Source organism: Epinephelus fuscoguttatus, linkage group LG11 (genome assembly GCF_011397635.1).
Source record: "Epinephelus fuscoguttatus linkage group LG11, E.fuscoguttatus.final_Chr_v1".
Taxonomy (NCBI): Eukaryota; Metazoa; Chordata; class Actinopteri; order Perciformes; family Serranidae; genus Epinephelus; species Epinephelus fuscoguttatus.
In genome coordinates this window covers 15,190,294-15,211,421 of record NC_064762.1, presented here as the reverse complement: position 1 = coordinate 15,211,421, position 21,128 = coordinate 15,190,294, and the positions used below count along the sequence as shown (strand labels likewise).

The window sequence follows — 21,128 nt, the reverse complement described above, 5'->3', positions numbered from 1 at the left end:
CAAGTGAAGTGACATTAAGCAAAACACATTTTTGAGCAAAGAGGGACTTTAAATATCCGTAACTTTTAATTAGGCTACAGTTACATTTATACAGAGACAAACACAGATAATTAACTGTACACAACAGTACAGCATTAACTATTGGACAATATGTTCAGTATGTACATCACACATGTTGCAACTGCTGAAAGAAAACAAAGATTGAATCTTGTATTAATCTTTTCACAGGAACTAACACCAGCTGTGTGCTTTTCAGTCACCAAACTGAAATCAGTCATCACAGGGAGGTCAGAGGTCACAGTCATCTCCTTATCAGCATGTCTGGAGCAGGTATAGTCAATTTCTTTTTTCAGATGCTTGTTGAAATGAGGCTTCTGAAGACATTTTAATCCAAACTGTTGCATAAAAGTAGCTGCCATGTCACAGAACTGTACGGTTTACAATTTATTTTAAAGAAAATAAATATATTTTTTACTGCAGCTGCAGATCAAAAGGTCTGCGGTAAATGTGAGGAGAACATTTGTGTGATTCAGCAGAGGAAAAAATTATGTTATTGGTTGGGTTAAAAAAAAAAAAACCTCAATCAGAGAAGAAGTTATCCGACAAGTGAACTCAAATAATTTCTAATTTATTTATCTCTGATTATAACATTTGATCTGCAGGTTTGAACAGTCTGAAGCACCGAGGTTCAACTCCACCAGTGAAACAGGACCTCTATCTCTCTGCAGGTATTTTCACCATCAGTCTTTATCCAGCAACTTTTTTTTCAGTCACTTTTCTCCACCTCTGCCGTCTCCTGCTCCGTCACCTTGTCCTCAGCTTCCTCTTTATGTGTTATGTGGCCATTTGTTCTGTCAGAAACTGTCCCGAGCACCTTGGCGCTGTGCTCCTGCGCTTTCGCTCGCAGTGCAGCTATACTGTTCTCCCTCAGTTCCTCTTTAGAAATGGGTGCGTTAGCAGTGTCTTTCATCTGTTTCTCCGTCTCTTCCTCCATCATTTTGACCGCTGGTTTCTCCTGTATTGTTGTTATTGGTGGTGGTGGTGGTGGTGGTGGTGGTGTCAGGCTGCAGGGTTTTCCAGGAGAGGTTTGTGTGGTTTCAACTGACTTCTTGTGCATACCTGAAGAGAGAGGAAATTCATGTCAGTTATGAGTCTGCAGGAGGGTCTTGCAAATATCCTTGTCTTAGGGTGCTTTCACACCTAGAGTCGTCTCCTTTGATCCGAATCAGGGACTAATTTTATTCCAAAGTTGTATAATTGCCCAGAGTTGGTTCGTGTTCTCACGGCAGCATTTACAAGAGGACCAGATCAAATGCCTTGCACGAGAAAGCTGCTCTTGATTGGTCAGAATTTCCATGTGGGAAAAATCCAGGAAGTAAACAAAACGTTGAAGAAGAGTACACTTGCAAGATAAATGTGACACTTTCTAATGTCACAATGGAGGGACAACTACGCAGGTTGATTTTAGCGCCGCTCATCGTGGACTATATTGCTGTCATTGTTCATTTTAGTCAAACCACACAGTTTGAAAACGAGGCGCCACCTCTTCAAGAAGGTCTCGGTCCGGTTGTTTCGGTGTGCACGCGAGTGTGATTGCTGTGTTCACACCTGCCCAAACAAACCGCACTTAGGGGGCAAACGAATGTGAGTTCAATTGAACTGAACCAAACAGGGCAGGTGTGAAAGCACCCTCAGTTTTTCAAGGTGTAGTTTGACGTATTGATGCATTTGGGGATTTCAAATATAAAATATCTCTAATAAACTGCACCAATATTTCCTCTCAAGCGCAACATTTTGTATGTAGTGAGGTGTTTGACATTGAAATAAAGTGTGAAAGAGGATGGGGATAGATTAGTGGATTGAACCTCTTATTCAATTAGACTGAGCTAATTGATTTAAACTAATCAATTGACAAGAGGCGAGAGAGGACACCTAGTCTAATCTGTCCTGATTAAGTAGGATTATCAGTGTATCGACCTTTTATTGACATGCTGACACTTTTATTGGCTCGTAAATTGAGCCAGGCTAAACTCCCACTTCCTGTTAGAAGACATCTTAATCCATGTTTCCAAACACATATAATATAGGAAACTTTGATTTATGCCAACAAGATTCAAGATTTCAAGACTCTTACATCTCAATTTTACAAGTAGCCTATAAGAGAGTAAAGATTTCTAGTTTTAGCAACTAAAATATGGACTAACAGTGACTATGTGCAGAAGAATTAATAGAAAACAAAATTTAACAACATGTAACAAACACTACTTACCTAGTAACCACGGAGCGTAGGAATCTGTGACGCCCTCCTTGGCTGACTTGAGGATGGACTCGGGCAGTGGGATGGAGTGACGGACCATGGCTCCGTACAGGCCGTACTCTGCCATCACGCTGCTGCGACCCCAACACTTCTCTCTCTTCCTCCACTTGGCCCTGCGGTTCTGAAACCACACCTGCAGAGATGGAGGTCAGATAAGAGGATTAGATTATGATTGTATCACAACAATGCACTTAGGTTTCCTGCCTGACTGGACCAAAACATGTCAAAGATGTGTTTTGCTTATCACTGCGTCACTTGGATGTTTGAGCTGTGTTCACATGTAGCATGTTTTATGTTGAGAGGCTCCTGCCTGTCTGAGAGATAACAGGTCGACCTTGCTGATGGTCCCGAGTAACACACATATTTTGTCTGACTCTTGTGACGACACAAGGATCTTAGTGACGTTGGAAAAAATGGAAATCTTATTTGACTTTGAAGTGATTTTTTTTATTTATATGTTTATTTTGTTTGGTGAATTGTGTTTTATCCCCATCAGTATTGAGACATACAAAATAAACTATAGCTTATGAATGAGTGGAAGATTTCTCCCTCCTTAAAAATATCCTGGCTTTATATGAATCAAAGTCACAAATCATGAGGACCTTTGTGATCTTAAAGGACAATATTATCCTTGATACTACAATGTAACCTTGCAGTCTTCTACTTTTATTTAATTTTAAGCATTTCACCTTCATCTATGATGTCCCTGTCCGTTGTCTTTGGTTTTGTCTGCTTTTATTTATTTTTGTAAAACATAAAAAGAAAAAACTATGCACTCAGTTGCTACATAGGCTGAGTGAGTAGTTCAACTAAATTATTCTCAGCAGCTACGTTCATGAGTTGTCAAATAAACTATACAGATAATCTGTTAAACCTCTACAGGATTAAACAAAACAGTTGAATGGTTGAATCTCAACTAATAAGCTGTAGAAATGTGACAAATACTCTCTCTGTAGGTGGACTATCCAAATAAAGATCACAGCTCACTTCCTTGTCTTGTATTTCCTCAGTATGAAAGCAGGAGATAAATGAGATAAATATGAGCAGAACAATGACATCTGCTGGAGGATTAAACAAACAAACAAAAGATTTTTAGTAAAGAAAACTGATTTCAGAAAATAGATTTGTAACACAAATCTTGAAGGCACTGTTAAATATTTAAATGTTGTCCTCACTGCGTCATTTATACTATATATTGTCCTTTATCAGGTGTGTGTGTGCGTGTGTGTGTGTGTGTGCCCATGCATTATTCTCTTCTGGCTCCTTTAGTGTCTAAATTGATTTCCACCAAGCCGGGCTGCAATGGCCCGAGCAAGCCGGTGAATATGGATGAGGAAAACAGGAAAAAATGAGCATCCTAAAATGGCCGAGGCGACAGGATGAGATCGTAGTGTGTGTGTGTGTGTGTGTGTGTGTGTGTGTGTGTGTGTGTGTGTGTTGCAGAGACCTGGAATTAAAAACGATCAAAGCCGAGCTTGGAAAGCTATTCAGGTAGATCTGATGATAACCTCCATCTCATAAAAAGATGGGCCTCAGATGAGCAATCATGCTTTCTGACAGCAACGGTGTGAGTGTGCATGGCAGTGTCTGTGTGTGTGTGCATGTGTGTGTGTGTGTGTGTGTGTGTGTGTGTGAAGTGCTTCCTGAGAGAGGTGACCCCGGGGGCGAAGAGGCTGATTGAAAAATAAGTTAATTTCCAGGCTCGATCGATGGGAGACAGGCGCTCAAATATCACGGGAAATTAAAATGCTCCTAGCAGCCGGGCAGAGCCCTCTGCTCAGCCGCTGACCTGTGCTAATTAATTTCTATGTAGTTATCATTTCATTTCAGGGCTGCAGCCCGTCTCTCGCAGGCAAAGAGGTGATAAGTTCTCCTCAATTAACTAATTACACTGAGAGGGCGAATTGGCTGCTGATGTGAAAGCAGAAGGCATCGGGAGGATGATGATGATGGAGCAGCCGACTGGTGTCTCCACCTGAATGTTTCCTTTAGTGGGAGAATCTTCATCCCTTTGTTAACTGATTTTGTGGCGCGCTCTGTGACTGCAGGTGATTTTCACTTTGAGTGTGTGAGACGCTTTACTGCAGAAAATATCTACATTCTTACTGTTATACTCTTTAAAAACTGGTTATTTTTTGTCTCATCACCCCCCCTTAAAGACAGATGATTAAAGCATATCAAGATTTTTAAATTTAATATGTCAGCACACATATTGCACAGTCATTAACACACTCACACACACCTGTATTCTGTCCTCTGGCAGCTCAGTCTTCATGGAGAGCATTTCCCGGGCGTATACGTCTGGATAGTGAGCTTCATTAAAAGCCTTCTCCAGCTCCTCCAGCTGATAGGACGTGAAAATGGTTCTGCGGGCAAAATAAAAAGAGAACATATGAGAACAAAAACCAATTTAGAATTTTAATTTCTTCATAAACAAATAATTTTTTCTTGCATAATTATATTTTCAACACATCTTGCAGGTTTACATTAACTAATAACTGCTGTCAGTATCACAGCACATGTAGATATCAGGGCGATGACAGACAGGTAAATAAACAAAACTGAACATAATGACAAAAAATTTAAACAAAAACTGTTGGATCTTCTCTTAATAACATCGTACCTCATATAATACATAACATAAGACGTAACATAACATATACACCTGCACATTTTGACCATTCCTCAACGCTGACTTTCCCCATCCACATTGGTCTGTCTCTAAATTCTACTATACATTTATAAAGTTTCTAAAACATTCATTATAGAGTAAAAATGAAGACAAAATATAAATTCCTACCATTTTACTTGCTAATAATATTGGTTCTCAGGTATGAAGAAGTGCAGTGGTGTAAACATGTGGCTGATCAATGGTGATGAGTGTGTTTATGTAATAGTTTGATTAATGATGGATTAATACAGTTTGGGGTTGGGGGGGTACAGCTAGACAAGCATGTTGCTTCTTCTCCTTTTCGGACATGAAATGTAAATTCATGTTTCATTTTGTAAGTCTGTTCATGATTTATTGTTTGTCTCTGTTTTGTTGTTTTTTTTTTTGTTCTCTACAATATATTCTATTTTATTGGATTTTATTCTTTAATGTTCATAATAAATAAATCAAGTTGAGTGCCTCCTTCCTGGTCTCAAGCATGACTAAATTCATATATCCATATTTTCACATTTGTTCAGTTTTGTATAATTTACAACTGAAATGTGCTGAAAGAGAGAAACAAATTTATCACATTTTTCTTGCACAGAATTTGTAATCAAATTAAGATCTTGTAAAAATGAGAAATAGTTGTTATTTTAACCATTTTCGAAATAGCTTGTAAGAAAATAATGAATTATTCGTGTTTAATATTAAGCTAATTGCTAAATATTTAAAAAGAGGAGAGTACGACGTGAAATACTGATGTTGTTTACAGGACATGTTTGCTGGTTATTCTTTTTTTGCCACATATTATTTTGTAAATCTTTGTTTTAAATTTTTCTTCTTTATTTTCTCGTTTGAAAAAAAAAAAGACATGACAACTACTAGCCTATTCTTTTCCCCCAATTTATCTGAGACAGAGAAAAAAAAATCATAAATACACAATACATCTGATTTTTTTCCCCAAAACACATTCGTTATATTTCAGTATTATTTTCTAAGAAATATATAGCAACAATTTATTTTAAAAAGAGCCTAGAGGAAATAATGATGATGATTATATAAGGATTTTTAGGCTAATATAGTAAATACTGTACCATATTATGAGCATCAAACACAAAAAATGTTTCTATAGGAATTAAATACAGATGTTTTTGCGTGTATGGAGATTTCAATAACTGATGACAGGTAGCCTACATTGATATGACTAAATAAAGACCTAATATGCGCCACACCGGAACAGCATCAGTTAAATAAATTAAATAAATCATAGCCTACATCTTTTGATTTGGCTATCTTGTATTCGTTTCTTTTATTTTTACCTGTGTCGTCTTTTCTTTCGTTTCTTGCTCTGACTCAATGATGATTTAGAAAACTTCTGATCACCGGAGGACAGACTCATGTCGTCAGAATCTGCGAGGAAACAACAGGGAACAGCAATCAATAAAAATAATAATAATAATAATAATAATAATAATAATAATAATAATAATAATAAAAGCAGAATAACACATTCAAGATTGTAGACAATAGTCATGTTGATCCGTGGCTGTAAAATGTTTATTTCTGCACATTGAGTCTTCAGCGCGGATTTATCCCAAATGACAGAAGATAAAATAGAAATATACTTTTAAAATAGACTGCATTAAGTTTATAAAAATTATTTTAGCAAGACCTCTACACATCTTTTTCCAATATTGAAAACAGCATGAAATTAACTTTAAATCTCTCTCCATTAACATTAAATCAAGGCGCGAGCTCTTGAGCCCTCGCTTTTTCCCTTTTTGTTCCAGTAATATCTGCTGTCCTCACTCTTAGCTTCATAATAAATAAAACATAAAACCACTCTTCTCCTCTCTGCAGAAACACACAGCCTGCCACACAGTGGAGGCCTACTTGCTGTCACACACTCACCGGAGCTGGCGGAGTGCTGCGCATCCATCTGCGCGTCCATTTGCGCCGCCCTGTGCAGCGGCTGCAGGTGCACATTTTGCGCCTCTGCCAGCACCTCCAGAAACGCAGGCTGGCTGTAAAACGAATGTATTCCCTCCGGTCCCAGCAAACCCATCCCGACCCCGAGCCCCCCGTGTCCGAGGGCCGACCTGGTGGCCAGGACGTGCGCGCTGTGCGGCAGAGCCTCCAGCGGCCGCCTCGGGACCGCCGGCGGCTCCTTGTTGAGGCCGAGCAGCTCCTGGATCCCAAAGCCGGTGCGCCGGTGCACCACGGGGGCCATCTTCCAGCCTGGAGGCGGCTGCTGGGGTCCCCCGTGGTTCACGGTGGTGTGTGAGGCGGATTTCAGTTTATTCTCAGTGTCTGAGAGAACAACTCCCTCCTTCCCTGTCATGGCGGTGAGGTCCCACTTTTTGTTTTCCACTCCCTCCAAAAAAAGAAAGCAGAGTCCCTGATGCAATCAGCTCTGAGATGTTCCCTCTTTATCTGTGCGCCCTCCTCTCTGCTGCGCTTTTTATCCAACAGGCAACAGGCGGCAGCCAATCACAAGAGGAGGAGACTCCACTCTGGAGTTTGCTCGAGCCCCACGACGCTTTATAACATGGATAATGTAATTTATGGTGATTAAATGTGACATAATAACTCTCATATTTGTCTTTTCGCCAGCAAATTGCTCAGGATGTCTATGACAAATAATAAAAAGTGTTGTCTCTTACAGCTGCTGCAGAACAATCAGGCCCCAACTCATGAAATAAAGCTTCTGTTAAATACCACAAATTCGTATTTATGTCATATTGAGCGCATTAAAATTAAAATACAAAATCTTTATTGGCTGTTTTCTTGCTGAAATTGTGTTGTTTTTTTTTTTGCTCGTGACTTAGTAAGACTTAACGAGAGTGTGTTTTTAAAGTTAAAATTAGTTCAATAAAATCATCAGGAAAATCTGACTGCTTTTACTCGCACTGTAACTGTTGGTGTTTCTGTGGCTGCTCATCTGAGTCACCGGCTCGTCACACACAGATCCAATCAGACGGATAAATCCATCAAGTCGAGGAAAATCAGCTTAATGTGCAACACGTTTGTCAAACACAGGCTCAACTGTTTGAATTCAGCACAGAGGAAACTGCATGATGTACCAAAAATACTGAATACCAAACAAATAAAATCAGAAAAAGAATCATATCTCTGACTAAATCTACTGATTGAAAAACATATTTGCCTTTTAAGGTTTATTATCAGTCCTATAAGATTAAAAGGCCTATTTAAAATCAGCTTATTTATATAATAATATTTATGTAATGACATAAACAAAGATGCATTAGGGGGGTCCTCCGCAAAGACTTAATTTGTTGCATTCTGGTGATTTTTTTGCACCAATTTAATGCCTTACATCAATTTATGGTGTAAATGTCTTTAATTTTGTCATAATGAAAGTCCTCTGCTGCTTCATCTTGTTACTCCAATAATCTCAGTCACTGTTGTCTACTATTTTGTTTAAGATATTGGTGGTATTTTGATATTGCATATAACATTAAAAAAACAAATTTGACTGGTCTTCTTTATCATTTCTACCCTTAAAATGTAAGGTTTGATCATCATTCACCAAAATGCATCTATGACACAGCAGAGCAAAAGGCGAGGAGTAATCTGATTACACCTCATTCACTGTAAAACTGGCATCTTCTTCATAACTCAGCGTTCAAATGGGATATTTCTAATCAGGGTGTCCACTGGTATTAGATACTTAGACTTAACTTTTAAGATATCTTTTTCAAACCAAATTTAAGACAGAATTTTGGACAAATAATGCTTTAATAAGACAAAGATGATAAGTGTAAAGGTAAGTCGGATATATCGAGGAGCGAGAACCAACTTTACAGGACAGCCTGAACCAAAAATGACTTTGTCCTGACTTTGTTTACTGGTTTTTATCTTAAATATCAAAATTCATAAACATGTGGATGACAATATACTTAATGAACAATATTTTAACTTATTTATTTTAACTGTGTAAGTGCACTTGTGCCCTTTTCGGCCCCACATATTCCAGTTTCAGTTTAGTTAATTAAAGGAGGGACAGTGCAAATTAGTAAATACACATGGTATAAAAATGCCATAATCAGCCAAAGGGCTGTTTTTCATCTGTATTCACTTGGCTGAGACGTTACACAAGGCTACCTAAAATAAAACCAAAAACAAAAAAGGGGCGTACAGTTGAAAAGACTTCAGTTTGGTATGTTGTCTTTTGGTTTGTGATTAATAACTCTGGATTTTTTAAAAAATTCACACGGATCCTTTTGGCTGTAGAAAGCGCTCATCAAGAGCTTTCATCTTTACTTTTATTCTATTTATTCAACCTTTATTTAACCAGGAAGTTCCATTGAGATTTAACATCTCAAGGTGACAGCTAATCAAAGCACATTTAAAATGCAACAAATAATACAAAAAATCTACAATAAACAACAACTATTCAAACATAGTGACTTCTCAAGAAAAACAAGCACGTCTCTTTCACCACATTCGTAAATTCATCAATGGATATAAGTGTTATTGATGTTTCCATGTCCAAGGAGCAAAGTGCATCTGATATATATGTATATATAACATTTTTTTTGCCTCAAAATGTCACTTAAGCTCCTCTGGTTCTCATCCCTGAATACGAGGTTCTGTACAGGTTTTATGTAGAAATATGGTTGTTAAGGGAGTTAGGTTAACCTGCATTTTGCCAACAGGTTAAGTATGAAGTAAAGGGGTTCAGTGGGTTTAAAGATTTGTAACATCAGAAATGTGGACATTCGTACAAGAGCTGGATTTATCGTGACAAAAAGAAATTAAAAGATGGATAAATGAAATAAGGTAAAATGTTTGTGGCAATTAATTCCTCACAAATTCCAAATAATTTAATGACATTTAAGGCTGTATATTTATTTAATTTAATTTAAGACATTGTAAGGACCTGTAGACACCCTGATACTTTTTAATAAAAATGCCAAAATGTATTAACACAATAAACCTGAGCATTAGAGCAGGTCATACTGGATCAGGAGCATGAGAACAAAAAAGGATTTTCACTGGTCAAATTAAAAGAAACACTCATAAACTCACATTAGCCAATTTCTCTATTAGTTAATTAATCACATCAGCTTGTTATTAGGACACACACACACACACACACACACACACACACACACACTGATTGATCCGTTAGCAGACTGCAGCTCTCCAACGTCCCATATAACCCATCATTTGCATATTCTAATTAGGTTTGCGCACCAAACGTTTTGTCTTTGGCGGCAGTCTGCGCATCTGTTGATAGGTTATTAAGCCTGTTTTATTCTCTGACGGGTCACATGATAAAGAATACAATATCCCAGTTCAGCGTATTTAGGACACACCAGGGTGGCAATTAAATATGAGACACACAAAGGCGGAGATGCCAGAGCAGGACGCAACAACAGATTTATTTACCTCCCGAGGTTCAAATGTCTTTCTGTCTGTTTGAGCTCTGATATCACACATTGAAAAGTTCCGCAGTGTCTGAGCGTATAAATCTGAGTGAAAGTATAAGAAGACATGTTGGGATGTCAGGGGAAATCACCCGCGGCTTCTCTTCACACTCATTTATCACAGTATTTAAACCCGCAGCTCAGATTCAGAGCCGCTGAAATGTGAAATGAAGTGAAAATACTCTCATTTTCTCCCCGTCTCACACGAACCTAATCCCCTCTAATCAGCTGTTATTCAATTATTGCGCAGTTTCAATCGCTCGGAGATAATGTGCGGCACACTTTTGGACATCTGGACGGACAATTACGCAGAAGGAGAGTTTATGGAGATGAGTGGACGCGCGCGATGGAAGCGCAGATAACAGTCGTGTCAATGGGACATGTGGTGCTGAATAAATAAATAAAGAGGTGGTTCCGGTGGGACTGTTTGGCAGCCGTGCGTCAGGCTGTCAGGGACGGTCGGACCCACAATAGATTTAGTGCTGGTTTGTAATCTGAGATGTGATCAAGAGATGCGGCTTCACCCGGTCAAGTCAATTATCAGGCTGCTTGTTGCTTTGTGTATCACTGCGCCGCATCTCCCTGCAGGAAAAGGCCTAAATTTAAAGTGGATTAAATACATATCAGGTAAAAAAAAACAATTGTGTTATGATACTAAATTAAATAGTCTCAGGCAGGGGCGTGTGAAATGAGGGATTTGGGGTCCTCTGCAAGAAAATTTTGCTGATTTGTTTGTGCATCAATTGATGCCTTATATCAATTTATGGTGTAAATGTGTTTAATTTTTTCATAATAAAAGTCGTCTGCTGCTTTCATCTTGTTACTCCTGGTCTCAGAGTCATTATTAACTGTTATTATTATTTAAGACATTGCCTTGAGTAAATTATTTAGCCTTTAAATGTGAAAAAATAAAGTGTGAGATTGTAGATTAAATTCTTCTCTGTGATGAAAAATGAAAACAGTACCACCTTTTTGACCTGTTCCAACAAAAATAATAAATAAAATGTATGTATATAATAAAAATGAAAAATCAAATGTCCCAGATGTTGTCGAGAGTGAAAGAGAGCGGACTAGAGTGACCTAAATTACCTTCAGCATCTCATGAGAAGCTATTAGAGAGACATTTCATTAGAGGTGAATGAAGAGATCAATGCCATACCAACAGCTATGCTAATGAGGTTTCTACATTACACACACACACACACACACACACACACACACACACACACACACACGGATCAGGATGCAGCTAGAAACACGTTTTTGCATGGTATCACATCTTATCGCCTCTGAACCTCAGCTTCAGCTCACGGTTCATCTCCATCAAATTACTTTACAAAACTGTTCAGAAAAATGTTTTAAAAAATCAGGAGACAGTGCTTCACACAAGAGAGGAAATGCAACTGAAATCAGGTACAGGAAAATCATTAAGATTATTTGTGAGTGTTGTACAAACAACGTAATGAATGCAAAAGATTAAATGTTATGAACATTTTACAGGAATTATTTAATGTCTTATTTTAATTTAATGTCCCATTCTAAAATGTAGAACTATAAGATATGAAAACAACTGTTAGTTTGCATTACAAATGCAATACATTTCTTACAATTCTCCACTTTATAAACGTTAAAATTGTATCTATACAAAAAATGAGAATTAACCCCTGCGTTTGTATGCCTCTCTGCACCAGTCAAGTTAATCCTACAGTTTAGGTCCATGTCTGTGAAAACATGGATGCGTCACACACAGAAGATCGATAAAATCAGCATGTACTAGATGGACACCTAAGATTAGTTTCACCAATTTAGTATTCGACCAAATGTCTCCCCTTCAGCTCCTGACATAAGACATTAAGTAATGACCAGAAAAAGTGGTTTATGCAGAACATTATGTCACAGTGAAGTTGACCTTTGGGATATAAAATCATCATTATATCCTATTAGACTTTTTTGTGAAGTTTTGTCATAATTAAATTTGAATTCTTGAGTTACAGCGAAAAACATGCGAGGTCACAATGACCTTGACCTTTGACCACCATATTCTAATCAGTTTATTCTTTAGTCCAAGGTGCGATGGTGTCAAATTTGAAGAAATTCCTTCAGGGTGTTCTTGAGATATCGCATTCAGACAAATGTGGGACGTACGGATGGATGTATAAAATCTATACCATCAGCTCAGTTTAAAGATCAGTGTCACCAATTCAGTGTCTGACAAAATGTCTCCCCTTCTGTTCCTGAGATATGACACTGAATAATGGACAGAAAAGTGTTTTACGCAGAAAGTTATGATGTCACAGTGAAGTTGACCTTTGACCTTTTGGATATAAAATGCCATCACTTCATCATTTTATCCTGTTAGACATTTGTGGGAAGTTTTGTCAGAATTAGCACATGAATCCTTGAGTTATGGCCAAAAACATGTTGTGTTTTTTAAAGATTATTTTTATGGGCTTTTTGCCTTTATTGACAGGACAGAAGGTGAAATGGGGAGACAGAGAGAGTGGGGACTGAGTAGCAAAGGGCCACGAGCCGGATTCGAACCCACAGCCACTGCAGCGAGGCGATGCCTCTGTACATGGGGCGCCGGCACTATCCACTATTCTACCGACACCCCCAAAAACATGTTCTGTGAGATCACAGTGACCTTTGACCACCAACACCTTATCAGTTCATTGTTAAGTTCAAGGGAACGTTTGTGCCAAATTTGAAGACATTCCCATACGCTCTTCTTGAGATGGTCAGACGGACAGACAACCCACCCCCCCAAAAAACATAATGCCTCTGGGTGTGGCAATCACTGGCATGGAGGCACAAAAATCATCGACCTCCTCCCTGTCTTATGGCTTCCAAAGGCATTTGCTAGAATCGACTGTGGCTCATCAAAAACAACCAATCAGAGCAGAGGAGTCTCTAAAGCAGCTGTCAATCATGTCGATCACTGCTCGTGAACTGCAATAAAACTCAAACTAGGCAGCACTGGTCAAGGTTCGTTGAAAGGACCAGATGTTGCAGTCCCTCTTGTAGCACCACTTCTAATTCATGGGAAGTTCTTGAAAGATGGCTGCTATGAGGCTTTACCGCCGGGACACATCGTCAGTTGTGTACCTCAGCATTGACGGGTGTTTCGGCCATTTAACACAAGACACCCTCCACTGAGGGAGGCCCACCATAGGTTGATTAAGCCTGGGTGTGTGTCTCGGGGTTAGCTGTTTGCCTTAGCAGCCCAGATGGTGTCGTTTCTCTTCAACCACAGCCAATGACTCGTCCTCTCAGTGGTGTTGGCCAACTCTTTAATGGCCTGTCTGTGAGCCTGTCCCCTGACTCCAACTTCCCTAAGGAGCTTTGCTGTTGTACTGGCTACAAAGCCCCTGCACCCCACCTCCACCAGGCGCACCTTTACTTTCCAGCTTCTGTCCTCTGCCTCAGCTGCTAAGATGGAGTACCGCAGCTTCTTGCACTCATACGCTTCTTCCATGGCGTCCTCCCAGGGGACTGTCAGTTCAATGATGTAAACCAGCTGGGAGGAATTAGACCTCAGGACGAGGTCTGGTCGCAGGGTGGTCGTTGCAATCTCCGGTGGGAAAATGAGCCTCTGATCCAAGTCGACTCTAAACTGCAAGTCCCTGGCTGCATTCAGTGGGCCCAGATCAGGGGTTGAGGAGTGGGTCCTCAGCTTGTCTCCCTCCCTAACAAACGATGGTGGGTGTCAGCGCGCATCCTGGTTGTTGAAGGGTTGGGCGTTGATGAATACCCTCTTACACTCAAGTTTGTCAGCTAGACACCTGAGGACCTGGTTGTGTCTCCAAGTGTATCTGCCTTGAGTGAGGCTGTTCCTACAGCCAACCAGGATGTGTTTGAGCGTTGCTGGGTTCCAAGCCAAAGCTGCAGGTTTGTGGGAGAGGGCAGCACGTCGTACGTAGCTCAGACGATGAAGCTCAATCTGTTGGATTCCATGCCTCAGAGTTCGCTCCATGTGAGTTTCCTCTTCTCAACGCCCTCCCATTTCATCCAGCGACCCTGTGTGGCTACGGCTTTGGAACGTCTGGCTGCTTCCTCCTGTCGGCGCACCTCCTCTACCACCATGGTTTGACGTTCGGTTGCAGATGCCTTTTGCCAGAGAGGTGTTACAGTTCCATGAACCAACATTCTGATTGCTTATTTATTGCCTCAACTGTTTTCAGAAACATATTTTAGTGTACTGTTTAGCTGTAAAATGAGAAAGTCTGTGACCCGGTCGCCATGTTAGAAAAAGTTGCCTACCGGTTGGATCGACTTTCTCATGTTTTGGCTCACGATACACATTTTTGGGATACAATCTGCACAAAAAGGGCAGAGATGATTTGGTAAAAAACAACTGCTTTTTGTGCCAAAATCCCTGCTGATAAAACAGTGACAGGTCGCTAAAAGATACCAACGTTTATTGCCCACGTTAAGCGCTAAAGCACAAATCATTTTGTTGTTTGCTGGTCTCAAACAGTGGTCTGCAGTTTGGCAGGCGTCTTGCAACATGTTTGCAAAAAAAAACACAATAAAAAAATTAAACCCCAGCTAAAGCTGACACCATGAGGAACCAAAATACCGAAGGAGACACACAGGACTTCAGACTATCTGTGAAGATAATCGATCAAACACTCTTGTGTCTTTGTCCATGTCCTTGTATAAATGATTTACCAAAAATATCTCTAATTAAAATTCATCCACTGCAGCTCTTCAATAAAAACATATTTGAGGTAATAACAGTCTGGGTCAGCGATGAGTTTCTGAAGCAGCTCTTTCTGTCTGATCCGTCTTTGTCTTTGTTCGAGGCTGCAGAAATGGCTCCTCTAATCTAGCTAATTGCCGTTTCCCAGAGCTCGGCATTTAAGAAGAAGAGCTGGGTCACCAAACAGCCGTTGATCAAAACATCCTATTAAGGTGAAGAAACAAAAGGCTCTCACAGTCCTAACAATGTGCCACTGGTGATTCAACAGTTTGCTCTGTGGGCACAAAGCATTAATTAGGGCAATAACTTCATGCTATTGCCATTCTATAGTCTCCATTTCTGTATGAGTGCATCTATTTATGCTCTGAAGTTTGTCGGGGACTCTGACTTGACGAGTGTGCCGCATTCCCCTGTCCCATGTGCAGATGTGTTATTGGCGTAATGAGGAGAATACTTTGGGAAACGTGGGAGAGAGGCCCCTCAAACTCCAAAACTTTCCTGACAAAATAATATTCCTCACTGTGGCTGCTTGTAACGAGAATTGACATGGTTACTTGGGCCCATTTCTTGTCTAATTAGCACACTTCCACAGTGGACAGGGACGAGCAGTTAGGCAGGAGAAGGGAATCGGACAGGCATGGCAGTGGCAACACAAAAAGGGGCCTCTGGTTTCAGCGTAATTAGGTGAGACAATGCCCCTGACTGTTTTGAGATATGGCAGCGGCTCAGAACTGGGGCTGAGCAAGCGAGCGGACCCCCTGCGAGGTACGTCTCCCCGAGACCCTAATAAGCCCCTAATTGTCTTTTTTTTTTTTTTGATTCACATGGGCAGCACCAGCAGACATGAAGACAGCCTATTCTTGGTCTCCTGCAGACAGCGTTTCCCTCATCCTGCAGGACGGGGGAGATTTCAGTTGACTCACTCAGGACCTTCACTGTTTGGCCCTCAAACTCCAGACAACTTGTGTTAACATCATGTGACAGCGTCCCAAACCTGGAGAGCTGCCAACTTGTTGAAGGCCGAGACACAGGGGCAGCTATGTTTCTTTAGCTGTCAAGTCACCAGAAGGAAATGTCGGCATTGTACACTTCTGCAAACCATAAGTACGTTACATATCAAAGTTTCCAAAGTGACATAGTATATGAGCTGGCTTTGTCCTATCAACAATGCATAAAACTACCTTGACACCATTTTCACGGTGACATGAGACACATCCTTTCACCAGCAACTAAACATAGGAACATCTGCACTTTGTAAATTGTAGGACGTAGTGTACGGTGAAATTTTGTTGGCTGCCATTTTGGAAATCTGGATCAAGTGAACAAAAAAGTTGCTGTGGCCACTAAGAGAAGCTCGGCTATTCAAAAATGGTGGGTTTGTGCAAAAAAAAATTTCCAAAGATGGCGGAGGCAGGCACCGCCCTACTTTTCATTTCAGGCAAGAGGAGATTGGTTCGGGTTAGGGTAAGAATGTCAGAGTAAGCCAATCAGAGACAAGAGGACAGTTTTTGAAACATCAGTTTTCAGTTGATGCACCTAAAATAATACGACAATTAGCCACTTTGTTAGCATGCAGGCCGCGGTAACATTAGCCATAATCGCTGGAAAAAAGAATTAATTACGCATGATAAATGACAGGCCATTAGCTTATAGGCCAATAGTAGGAAACTTATATTATTTATCATTATTACAACAATAAAATTAGAGGCGACAAATACAACCAATGATACAAAGCCAAATTGTTTTCATTGATTTAACTAGCAGCATCTACGCCGCCATTAAACACATAGCAAAAGCAGAAGAGCAAGCGCAGCATTCTAACTATGGAGCCAAACACGGGTGTGGACGTTTTTTCATAGTTTTAGATAAAGACAACACAACTGTGCCGGGGATGAGATGCAGTAATGAAGTACCATCCCTACAGCTGCTGTCTTTCCGCCAAACAGTCAGCTCAACATCTACCAGTCTGGCTCCAGCTAACACAGCAGCAGCGGCTAACATCCAACACCGAGCTATTCAACAGTCCCAACAAACCACATTGACAGTGTAACTGCTCGACTCTGTCATTAAACCTGTTGATAACCATTAGGTAACATTAGCCACATGATGCTAACAGCTAGCCTTGTAACTGTGTTTGTGTTAGGGTTGTGGCAGTACGAGAATTTCCACGATACTATAACTGTATCAGAAAATAACGCAGTTTCACAGTATCACAGAATATATACGATCAGTCAGAGTGACCCTGAAAGGAATGAAAAGGGAAAGTCAGAATTTGGAGTCCAGTGCCAATGTTTTTCAGTATTTCTTTCACAAAATAAAAGTTATTTTTGTGAAATGAAACATGTTTTCATGCCTAGGCTTATTACATAATGAAACTGCTTTAAAGTTACATAATACCTTTGAATAATATTAGCAGTAAGGAATTAAGTTAGAAGTACAGCTAAAAAAATCACCCTGGACAAGATTAAATTACTTAATATTACACAATAAATTGGTATAATAATAACTGACAAATGGTATGTGGCACTAACATGATTCTTTTAAACAGTCTAATGTGAATGAAATACTTTGGTTTGACAAGCGAAAATTCATTCAGTTATCCAGATGTTGATCGTGTGCGACTGACGTAAGCAATAAAATCAAGTCAATCTAAACTACTTTATTTGAGTGTAGTCAAACTGTGCTTATAGAAATATGCCTATCACTGAGTCCAAATGTCCTGGTGTGAGAATAACTAGTAATTAATGTGGATGTATAAGGAATTATATTGAAATACTACTTCTCAATTTATGGGCTATTTGGGATTTCTGAGGTAATGGTATAGAAAAACAGAGCATTTGAAAAGGCTGTTGATGTGGACGTCGGTTACCTGGCAACAATCAAAGCTTCGAAGCATTCAGGTTAGCCCTACTTATTTAGAATCATTTGTTTTTTCTTCTTCGCCAGAACTAAACTTATAATTATTATTATTATTAAATAATCATCAGATTCACTTTCTTTTTTATGCAGCTTAAGAAAACTTTGAACCACAAGCGGCTGGACTCTACAGGCTGCATTTCAACACTGTCTAACCAGACACACATGAACACACACACAGAGACTGGTCAATATGTTTGAGGCCACTTCTAACGGCAGGTGGTGCCCACAAGACTCAATATTTCATAACTCCCTCTCTCTAACATCCCCTGCAGTCAAGGCCTCTCCACTCCTGTTTGGAGGAACGTCAATGCGATGTGCCCTCACTCCTTTAATTAGCTGTCAATTAGTGCAAATGAATCAACTCTTCGCCTAATTAAGCAATGCCACCAGGCAGCTCCCATATACGGGCCATTGTGTGAGCAGCATGAGAAAACCGCAGCTAGCAAACTCACTTTGGATCACGAGTGCAACATAACGATCACAGTGACACACTGTGTGTAGGGAGGGGTGTGTGTGTGTGTGTGTGTGTGTGTGTGTGTGTGTGTGTGTGTGTGTGTGTGTGTGCGTGTGTGTGTGTGTGAGAGAGAGATTTTACGCATCTTAATTGCAAAACTAGTAGAAATTGTCCTACTTGACTCATTTCTTATTTTTAACCCACTGTCACGTTTACAAAGACACACAAATAAAAACACACTCCGGCAGAAGCACTTGGATTCAACAGCAGCTCATCACTTTACTGAGACAGACACTTTCACCAAACATGTCGCTCATGCCGATGATTTAAAACCCTGTGAGTGAACAAATGTCACTGTATTTGGTGATGCTCTATAAAAGGTAAGAGCATGTGAACTATCCAGCAAATCTTTTTAATTTAAGTGTTATTTACTTGAACACACAAATATGGACACAAATGAGAGACAGAAGTATTTGAATTTCAACAGCCACTGAATACTCAAAGGAAAACTTTGGTATTTTTTAACTTGGACACTATTTTCCCATGTTTTTATTGTCTAAGTTACTACATGAGACAACCATTTTTGAAACTGGTTCAGTTTTAAGAGAGACCGCTGCAGCCACAGCGGTGAAACAGGCTGCAATGTAACCACTCGGGGTATGTTCGCACTATCAATTTACACACATTAAAGTGCTTGTTTTGGTCACTGACAGGCTCAGACTAATTTTAAATTTGTCTAACAACATCACACAAAGGACCCTACAAAGAAATGAAATGTTTTTTCTTGACAGAAAAACACAGGAAAATAGTGTCCAGGTTAAAAAAACAACCTAAGTTTCCCTTTATGATCAAAATTTAAATACCTCTGAATTCTTAGCATCAAAATATTTTAATTTGGAAACCATTTACCAGAATTTTATTTGTTCTGAATTCACCTCTATGAAAATAAACCAGAAATGTCTACATTTGCGATTAAAAAAAAAGCTAAATTTGAATATACTGTATATATTTTTTCAATGTTCACTAATTCAGATGCAAAACTTTAAATTGTTTCACAAAAAAAAAGTAGATTTTTCTTCTTTGGTGCTGGGGTGACCACACCTATTTTTCCCTAAATCCATGAGCAAAGACTAAAAACTTACAATATTAAACATGTTTAATTTTGTCGTAATGGCAAAACGAAAAAAAAGACTGACAAACAGCTTGAACTGAGTTTTGTGACCACCTTACACCAAACGATGGAGATCACAGGAGTGTTCACCAACTGAGGTAAAATTCTCATGATTTTATTCTGACATTGGAAATTTGTCTGTGACTTTGAAATCGCTTGAAAAGTTGTTCGGTGTGAGGTGAGCATCACCAGAGCCCCGTGGTTCTCCCTGGGAGTCATCTTTGGGTTTCAATTTCCGAGCTGCTTTCTTGGATCAGGACCGCTGTGCTCCGATAGGCCAGAAGTTGGTTCGACTGCGTTCAGGCTCGATTGCCTGTCCTGTCCAGAGTAGCCCAGATGTTGCCATTTCAAATTTTCAACTTCAATTTTTGGATCTGAATTTGCTTTGCTTTCATACACGAATAATCAAAAACTTAAGCTACAGTTTTAGCTATGACCCTACACCAGTTAGCCAAATTTTTAATCCACATGAAATATTATTTTTGACACTGAACAGAGATTTGACTCCATTTATATTCTTTATGATTTCCCTGGGATTAATATCCTGTGTTTTTCTCGAACTCTCAGCCTCAGATTTCAGTCAAGATGTTGTCATGCAGTCCACATACTTCATTTACAGTCAGAGCGGAAATGTAATCTCCACAAACATCTGTTCACTTCTGACTCTCAAGACAAGAGCCTGTTTTTTTTTATTCTTAAGAGTGACATTCTTCTCAGCTGACTGAATAAAACATTGGCATCACCTTTAATTTGAGTCAGGTCGTCATCAGCACTTTGTTTGTTTACAAATGAGTTCAGAGGAAAATGAATTTAGCTTCAACATTTGACTTAATACTGTAGTTTTTTAGAGTTGCTTCATTACTGAGGTCACACCTCTGACCTCAGAATAAGATTTAATTTTCACTTAAAGGGGACAGGTTATTTTACACTCATACAACACACACAACATGATCAATATTGACAAATGAATCTGTCATGATATAAAAGGTCAAAAGGGCTACGTAAACACTCTAACTACACCCGGCAACCGAATCACTGCTCAGAATGAAGTATGCTTCTACTGCTAGCTCACCTTGCACCACTGAGCTAGCTAACATTACAGCTCAGCCGAGAAGGACACCATGAATGTTTACATCTCGTTAAAAGATTAAAAGATTCGGAAAAGGTTTTGCACGACAGAACCTGGAGTTCAAACCAAACATTAGTGAAGGTCACTTCTTGTTAGCTGCTTTTAGTCAGTTAGTGGAACGTGGTGTATTTTTCATGATTTTTAAGCTTTTCAAATGTATATTGTTTTTAGATGTATCACTTATGATTAGCCTTTTATTTATTAACTTAAACACTGGCGCTGTTTTTGTTCATGCGGTTGTTTTTTTATGTAGTGGTTGGGCAGGTTCCTGAGCTAAGTTCATAACGGAGTATTTGTTATTCTGTACTTAGAACAGCGAGATTACATCTA

At 39.5% G+C, this 21,128-nt stretch overlaps 1 protein-coding gene across 1 annotated transcript; it reads right to left on the bottom strand.

Moving 5' to 3' along the window:
• Positions 1-436: 436 nt before the first annotated feature.
• LOC125897015 (visual system homeobox 2-like) lies at positions 437-7,312 on the bottom strand. Its single transcript, XM_049590034.1, has 5 exons — positions 6,882-7,312; positions 6,290-6,380; positions 4,560-4,683; positions 2,270-2,450; positions 437-1,119 (listed from the first exon to the last, which is right to left on the bottom strand). The coding sequence occupies exons 1-5, from the start codon at positions 7,309-7,311 to the stop codon at positions 767-769; spliced, it is 1,179 nt and encodes a 392-aa protein (XP_049445991.1). The 5' UTR covers position 7,312; the 3' UTR covers positions 437-766.
• Between the last annotated feature and the right edge of the window lie 13,816 nt (positions 7,313-21,128).

Bases quoted from the DNA above. Each gene is read 5' to 3' on its own strand.
- LOC125897015 (XM_049590034.1), bottom strand. From the start codon at position 7,311: ATGACAGGGAAGGAGGGAGTTGTTCTCTCAGACACTGAGAATAAACTG. The intron at 2,451-4,559 runs GTGTGTGTGAGT...CCATCTCTGCAG, and splicing joins TGCCAGAGGACAGAATACAG to GTGTGGTTTCAGAACCGCAG. The intron at 1,120-2,269 runs GTAAGTAGTGTT...CTCTCTCTTCAG, and splicing joins CTACGCTCCGTGGTTACTAG to GTATGCACAAGAAGTCAGTT.